The sequence below is a fragment of the Mauremys reevesii genome, linkage group 6, assembly GCF_016161935.1.
Source record: "Mauremys reevesii isolate NIE-2019 linkage group 6, ASM1616193v1, whole genome shotgun sequence".
NCBI classification, from domain to species: domain Eukaryota; kingdom Metazoa; phylum Chordata; order Testudines; family Geoemydidae; genus Mauremys; species Mauremys reevesii.
The window spans coordinates 125,398,689-125,406,241 of NC_052628.1; the positions used below are offsets into that span (position 1 = coordinate 125,398,689).

Below are 7,553 nucleotides of genomic sequence, written 5' to 3' on the forward strand. Positions count from 1 at the left end.
ACTCATGCAGTTGAACTCTGGTACAGCAGCACAGATGGATGCCACAGAGAGTGCTGTCCAATAGCCTGCTTTTCATTACTTTAGTGCCTTTTTATCTGCAGGAGCTCAAAGCACTAGATGCTAACACTAGGCAGTGTGTAGGTTAGAACCCTTAGATGAACATCTATGGAATTTTGTGGGATTACAGGGGGCTAATTTGTGTTCCCCAACAGCACACAGCTCCTGTTGTTGTGAGCAGGCATCTTCAAACCATAGAATCATAGAAGATTAGAGTTGGGAGAGACCTGAGCAGGTCACCCAGTCCAACCTCCTGCTCAAAGCAGGACCAACCCCAATTAAATCATCCCAGCCAGGGCTTTGTCAAGCCAGACCTTAAAAATCTTTAAGGAAGGCGATTCCACCACCTCTCTAGGTAACCCATTCCAGTGCTTCACCACCCTCCTAGTGAAATAGTGTTTCCTAATATCCAACCTAGACCTCCCCTACTGCAACTTGAGACCATTGCTCCTTGTTCTGTCATCTACCACCACTGAGAACAGTCTAGATCCATCCTCTTTGGAACCCTCCTTCAGGTAGTTGAAGGCTGCTATCAAATCCCCCCTCACTGTTCTCTTCTGCAGATTAAATAACCCCAGTTCCCTCAGCCTCTCCTCATAAGTCATGTGCCCCAGCCCCCTAATCATTTTCATTGCCCTCCGCTGGACTCTCCAATTTTTCCACATCCCTTCTGTAGTGGAGGGGACCAAAACTGGATGCATATATATGTACCAGCCAACTTCCAGACATAAATACCACCCAAAAGAGCATGGGCTATGGAGAGCAATGTGGCTTAGTTAGTGCATTGGACTGCAACTCAGCAGACCTTGTTTTTATTCCTGGCTCTGCTGTTGGCCTGCTGGGTGACCTTGGGCAAGTCACTTCACCATGTTGTGCCTCAGTTTCCCCATCTATAAAATGGAGATAATGATATTGATCTCCTTTGTAAAGTGCACTGAGATCTACTAATGAAATTATTACTGCCAAGTTATCCTCCAGTGGCCGAACCTGTCACCTGAACAGTAATTCAGCTAGGGTTGACAAAAGGGGAGCAGAGGATTCTCTGTGAATTTCCCTATGTTCAAAGGTTGGGGGGATTTTATTTTAAATTTTTACTTAGAATGTCCTGTTTTCTAATGTTTAAGTTTTTAAACCAAAGTGTCCAGCTTTTTCCTTTAAATTACAGGATACTTTGTCAGCTGTAACCCCTCTTTATCAATTGGTTTGTCTGGGAATGTTAAGAGATTTAATATACAATTTTATTGGTTGTTGCTAGTAGAAGTCCCTAATTCACTGACATAACATTGGGTTTGCAGGTTGCCTGAAGTGGTTTCCATATAAATGGAACTTGATGATTCCTCCATTGTCTTTTCTCCACTCAACCATTTTTGGCTTGAGATACAGCATAAAGGGAGCCATTACATTGGACTTACTCTTGCCCTAAAGACTCCAGATTATTGCAGTATGAAACCAACCTCTGTCATCATTTTGTGATTTAGAAATACTGTGCACACAGAAAAGTTATTCCATTGGCCATGACCTTCATATGAAAAATGTGATCCTTTCAAAAAGCTTTACATGGAAGAACCTATTGCAATGTTTTAATTGTCAAAGTTCAACCATATTTGCTCTGACACTGATCAAAAGCGTTTAAAATCTCAAAATTGTACATTGTCTGTAATCTCCAGTTAAAAACGTTGCACTAAAGGTAAGAGCCCGTATGCCAGGCTCCAGCCAGAGGTGAATTAAAATGGCCAAGTGTCACATCCCTCAACAAGCTTAATAATAGGAACTAATTATATTGGTGCTGCTATAATTCCTATACAACAAAACTGTTGTGACTTAAGCAAATAAAGGAGAAATCTAAATATATTTATTTAAAGCTTGGACACCAGCTCACTCCACAACATGCCTTAGCATGTGAACCTATTGTTGGGTAGAGGTGATTGTTGTTTTGTCTTGTTTTATTAGAGACCAAAACAAGTGAAATAAACCAGTCTCTTGCAGGAGTAAGTCAGTCACATGAGGGGAGGGGAAGGGGTATGGAGTTTTGGCATTCCCCAAAGCTCCATCCACAAACCAAGTTCCATCCTCCAAGACGACAAAATGCAGTGCCATTCTCAGCAGATGGCACAGACCTTCCTAATCTCTCGCTTCATTTTTGCATGCACTGATCAGTAATGAATTAACAATGTGGACATTTCAAATGAGGGTTATTAGGCTTTAAAGTTAATACCCACTTGGGATGAGTAGGGGCTGCCACACTTCTCTGATTGCTACTGGGTCTGACTCTGTGATGCCCTGTGCCTGGCACAGTCATTTACACTAGTGCAAAAGTGGGTCTAGAATGCTGCCATTCTGATTTGGCAGCATTTTAAACCCACCTCCCCCTGATCTATAGTATGTGCAGGGCAAGGGAGAATCAGGCTCATTGTTTCAGGCTGGCTGGAGACTCAGGCAGACATCACTGTATTAATGATGCTCTGTTCACATTTTTAAGTTCATCTGCACAACTGTAAGAGACAGAGATTAGGGGTGAAATCCTGACCCAACTGAAGTCAAAGGCAAAACACCCATTGACTTCAACAGGGTTACAAATTCATCCTTTATTTTTGTAATGAATGCTTAGCTCTTGGAGTACAAGGTGGAGGTCTCCAAAAAAAAAAAAAAAAAAAAAAAGGACCAGCTCAACAAGCTGCCACAAGCTTGCCCAATTCAGATCTCGAGTTAAGTATGTATTAACTTTTTCAGTTGTGATTTCCTCCTGAGCTTTGTGGAAGCGTGCACGTGATAAAAATAACTATGTGCATAGGCAATATATAAAATGCATATTACTCTTTCAACAGATCATGCTAACCATTAAAAAAAAATCAATGTGTTCTTCTGGCAAAGAGCCTTAGTTTTGACGAGGGATATAATTTACATGCAATCTGTAAAGTAATCTCTTCAACAGATCTTATTTTAAAGAACTCCTCTTTGGATGATAACTGGGCATTCCTAGACCCATGAAGAAGAACCAGAGATGTGACATTGGTTAGGCAATTAGGCTTTCAAATACTGTGGCTGTAAACCAATCACTGCTAAGTAAACAGTGTTTCAAACTCATCATCAGCGTTAGCAGCCAGGTGCTAAATACTGTGACAACATTTACCTACCATGGTAGTGTCCTCATTAACAATGCCCTCCTAGATGATGGGTGGAAAGTCAAGTGTTTAGTAAGCCAGCTCCACATCTGATGATCTACATGACTGGGTTTGGGAGCAACATGACTTTCACATGCCAGATTGATGAAACTGTACATTGCAAGAATGTCTTGTATGGTGCAGTCTTGCTACTGAATTGGTTAAATAGCTTCTTACCACATGAGGTATTTTCAGTCAATTGTGAGTAAAAAGTGGCAAGATAAAATAACCAGCAGTACTTACTGGAGCACATGTAACTTACTGGAACACAGACAAAACAGATCAAAATGCCACTTGCGGTATCATTTGAATGGATGTATATTCCAAAGCAACTGATCCATGGTGAATTGCCTGGTGGAAAATAGGACATGAGTGGGCAAAGGAAATGTTTTTCAGATACTTTCAAACTGTACAAGTGTGTTGTATTTCAGTTAAAAGCCAGAGTTTACTGTCATTAATGGAAACACAGAGGGAAAACCAAAGTTGCTAAGTTCTGCCTATCCAGGTTTGTTTATTATTTTTGTCCCTGTATCGCTACCTCCATGACTCCAATGGGACTTAAGCACGTGCTTAAGGGCTTTGCTGAACAAGGATGAATTTAAGCACATGCTTAGCTACTTTCCTGAATTGAGGCCTTAACTTCCCCCTCGATGCAAACTGAGAATGTGTTATGTTTTTAACTTGAATTGACTGATTGTCAGTTACCTTGCGGTTACTAACACATCTGTGTACTTGGCAGTGTAGACATCACAAATGTGTGTGTCCTGGAACAGACATTGAGGGGGTACCCAGTTTGTCATGTACAAACATCTTAGCTAACTTGTGTTAACTGGCTATCACTTCAGTCATATTAAAAACCCCTCTCGTATACACAAACCCTGAGAGCACCGGCATGGAGAGGCTGTGGCAAAGGGCATCTGCACTGATGTCTAGGTATTATATTCAAATCACAGTTATCAGGCTCCACAAGCTAAGTTATGATACAGTCAAAATCAAGCACAACTAGATTCACAGTGCTGCTTGGATCGCCCGGAAAGCTAAATTTGCTGATTTTTCTATTAAAATCATGAAAGAGATATCATAAAACAGGCACTAACGGAGGCAAAGGAGCTTTTCTCATTGGGTTGAGAAAGAGTACTCTACTTTATCTGCATTTGAAAGGAAGTTTGCTTAGAAGGATTGATGTGGACTTCAGAGACTCAGAAACACACAGCCCCAATTATGCCTCCAGATAAAAAGGGTTAGTGAACTTTGTAGTATGTTACTGTATGAAAGTGTTAGGTCAGCTGGAAGGGAACTATGGGGAATATATTACAAAGTGAAGTGGTTACATGTAATTATCACGTGTAGTCAGCCAGAAGCTCAAAATAAAGAGGAAAGAGTGGAATGCTGTACTCTAAACACATCTTAATAATAGGAATCTCAATGTGAATGGAGAAGGAAAGCTAAACAAAAATAAATCTCTTAGGCGCTGAAAGGACATGAAGAGAGAGTACATGACCAGAACAGGGAGCACTGAATTGCGTTAACCCCGGCTCTCTAGAAATAACAAAAACGACAGGAGCATTTGGAAGTTCAGGCCGTAACGAGTTAAAAGTTTTACATTCCCACTCCCCATCTGAAAATAACACCAAAGGGATTTAATCAAACAACAGTTGTTTAGAAAATGAGAGCGAGGAACCAGTGAAACGCCAAGCCTGATAAAAATGGAGTGAAATATTCAGGTATTAATTTTTATTGTAAAAACAAAAACAAAAAAAAGATTAAATTAAAGGGCCACTGTCAAAACAAATATCCCAAAGACTTAACTCATTATTATTAATAATAATAAGTGAGTAACAAAGCACTTATATAACACTTTTCATCTGTAGATCTCAAAGCATTCTACAAAGGAGCTTGGTATCATTATTCCCATTGTACAGATGGAGAAACTGAGGAACAGAGAGGCAAAGTAAGTTGCCCTCGGTCACCCAGTAGGCTAATGGTAGAGCTGGGAATAGAACCAAGGTCTCTGTACATTATTCACAGAGGATAGTTACATTATTATCCTTTGTGAAGAACTCTGGTGATCCACTGGTTTTGGGAGATGAATACCCTTTCTGCAACAGGAGGGATGACTACACATCCTGTTCTCTGTACCTCCTCTCCCTGCCACATGGGAAAAGTGTACAGGAAATTCACAGAGTTTCCTGTCCCCTAGATGGGAGTAGTCCATGAAGGGAACAACACAGTCCCAGGTGAGTAATTATAAGTATCATAGACTATTAGGAGGGACCTCAGGAGGTCATCTAGTCCACCCCCCTGCTCAAAGCAGGACCTATCCCCAGACAGATTTTTGCCCCAGATCCCTAAGTGACCCCCTTAAGGATTGAGCTTACAACCCTGGGTTTAGCAGGCCAATGCTCAAACCACTGAGCTATCTCTCCCCACATCTGAGATGCTGAGATACTTGCTCAGTTTTCACTCAGGCAAATTCCTGAAGCCCTCCAGGAAATTCCAGGAGCATTTGCCTGGGAAAGAATTGAGGAAAAAACTAGAGCAGCTGGAAATTTTCCTAATTTCAATCTTTCAGTGAAAAAAGAAAGACAAATTTTTCAGAAAATTTCACAGAAAAATTCATCCTGATTATTTGACCAGACAGCCAGCCAGCAGGACAGTTTTGAAAGTCACAACATTGACAACAAAGAAGGAACGAGTTTTTCATTAAGAACGTTTGCATAACGTTTTCCTGTTTTTTGGACCAACTGTAGCAAAAACTGAGCAAAGATCTCAGGACTTGGCCTGAGATAGTAAAAAACAATGGTATCATTTGTAGGTGTACTGTAATTAGACAGTACAGATTGTAATCTCAGGAACGGCTCTTCTGGGTGAATGGTAAATACAAACAAACGACATCTGACTCCTCATATACATTATACTTTGGGTGAAATCCTGGATCCAGCGAAGTCAATGGCAATTTTGCCACTGACTTCAGTGGGGCCAGGATTTCACCCACGGTGCTGATGAGTCACAGTATCTATGGGATTAGTAAAGGAGCCCCCGTATTCAATCAAAACTACTTTGAATATCCCGAACTCATTCCGATCCCAAAGTAACAGGTGACCTCATCTGTGGTTTTTAAATTCCTGGAGTGCTCTATCCGATTGCACTGCAGTCATAGTTGTATCCCAGTTGATTTCTTTTACAACAGGGCTATCATCCACTTTCACCTAGAGGCAGGCCTGAGCTACAAGTTTCAGGGCTGGCTTTAGACCCAGATCCAAACAAAGACTGGGGACTATGTGAATCTGGGATCTTGGTGCAACCCACTCCATTCTCATCTATTTGTATTGTCAGAGCCTTGAGACGTCCCACTCAGGGACTGGGCCCCGTTACGTTAGGTACTGTACACTCGTAACAACATGACTGTCACTGCCCCAAAGACTGTACCATCAAACGCCCATCTCCTGCGAAGATTCATGCACATGCTTAACTTTATGCGCAGTGAGTTGTCCGACTGATGTCAGAAAGGAGCCTGCTGCAAAGTTTCCATCCAGGTTGGGATTAGGATCTGAACTTTGCCAAAGGTTCAAGGTGTTTGGAGTAGGATTTTGGTTTGAGCCGTTCAATAGTCTGCATGTGCCATGCTGCCATGACAGAGGGATGCTTTTTACTACTACAGCATACTGGGGCAACAACAGTACAGAAAAGCTTCCATTCTAACCCTTATTTTCAGCAGCACATAATGTAATTTTCTTTAAAATGTTCCTTTAGACTCAGTCAGCACCTGCTTTGCTTTCAGCCCAACAGGGCATTTTTTTTCTCCCCACCAAAGATTGCGGAAAATGGGTGGACATTTTGCAGTTTGTCATCAGGATAAAACTGACCAATACATTTACTTTCCACTTGTTCAGAGACACTCTACAAATCCAATTTGACATAACAGCTCCTGCATTTCTAATGCTGAATGTATTGCCCTGAAGTTGTTTAGTTTTTTTAAACCTCGGATTATTACATGTAATTTTACAGAAAATAAAATAATACCCTAACTTAAGAAAAAAATAGGTTATCCAAGATGTAAGGAGCAGCAGCTCAGAAGCCTGGAGGGCATCTGACTGTTACCACCAAACTTTCTTACCGAGCTGATCAGTGGCTGCTGTGTAGGCGCCATTGATACAAATCTTCTTCTTTTGTTCCTGTCATTTCATTCAGGGTCTGAATCTGCACCGTTAAAGTCAATAAGAGTTTTGCTATTGACATCAATGGGGTTAAGGATCAGATCATCAAACTCCAAAACGTCTCGCAGGAATGGACTTTAGACAGCCTCTCCAACACTCCCTGCTCCCATTGCTCATA

At 41.3% G+C, this 7,553-nt stretch overlaps 1 protein-coding gene across 1 annotated transcript in view; it reads right to left on the reverse strand.

Annotated features, from left to right (window-relative positions):
- TRABD2A (TraB domain containing 2A) overlaps nucleotides 1-7,548 on the reverse strand; it is a 117,553-nt gene extending 110,005 nt beyond the window's left edge. Inside the window, exon 1 of the mRNA XM_039543473.1 lies at nucleotides 7,336-7,548. Within this exon, the coding sequence (XP_039399407.1) occupies nucleotides 7,336-7,368 (33 nt within the window). The 5' untranslated portion in view covers nucleotides 7,369-7,548. The remainder of the gene's footprint in view (nucleotides 1-7,335) is intronic.
- Between the last annotated feature and the right edge of the window lie 5 nt (nucleotides 7,549-7,553).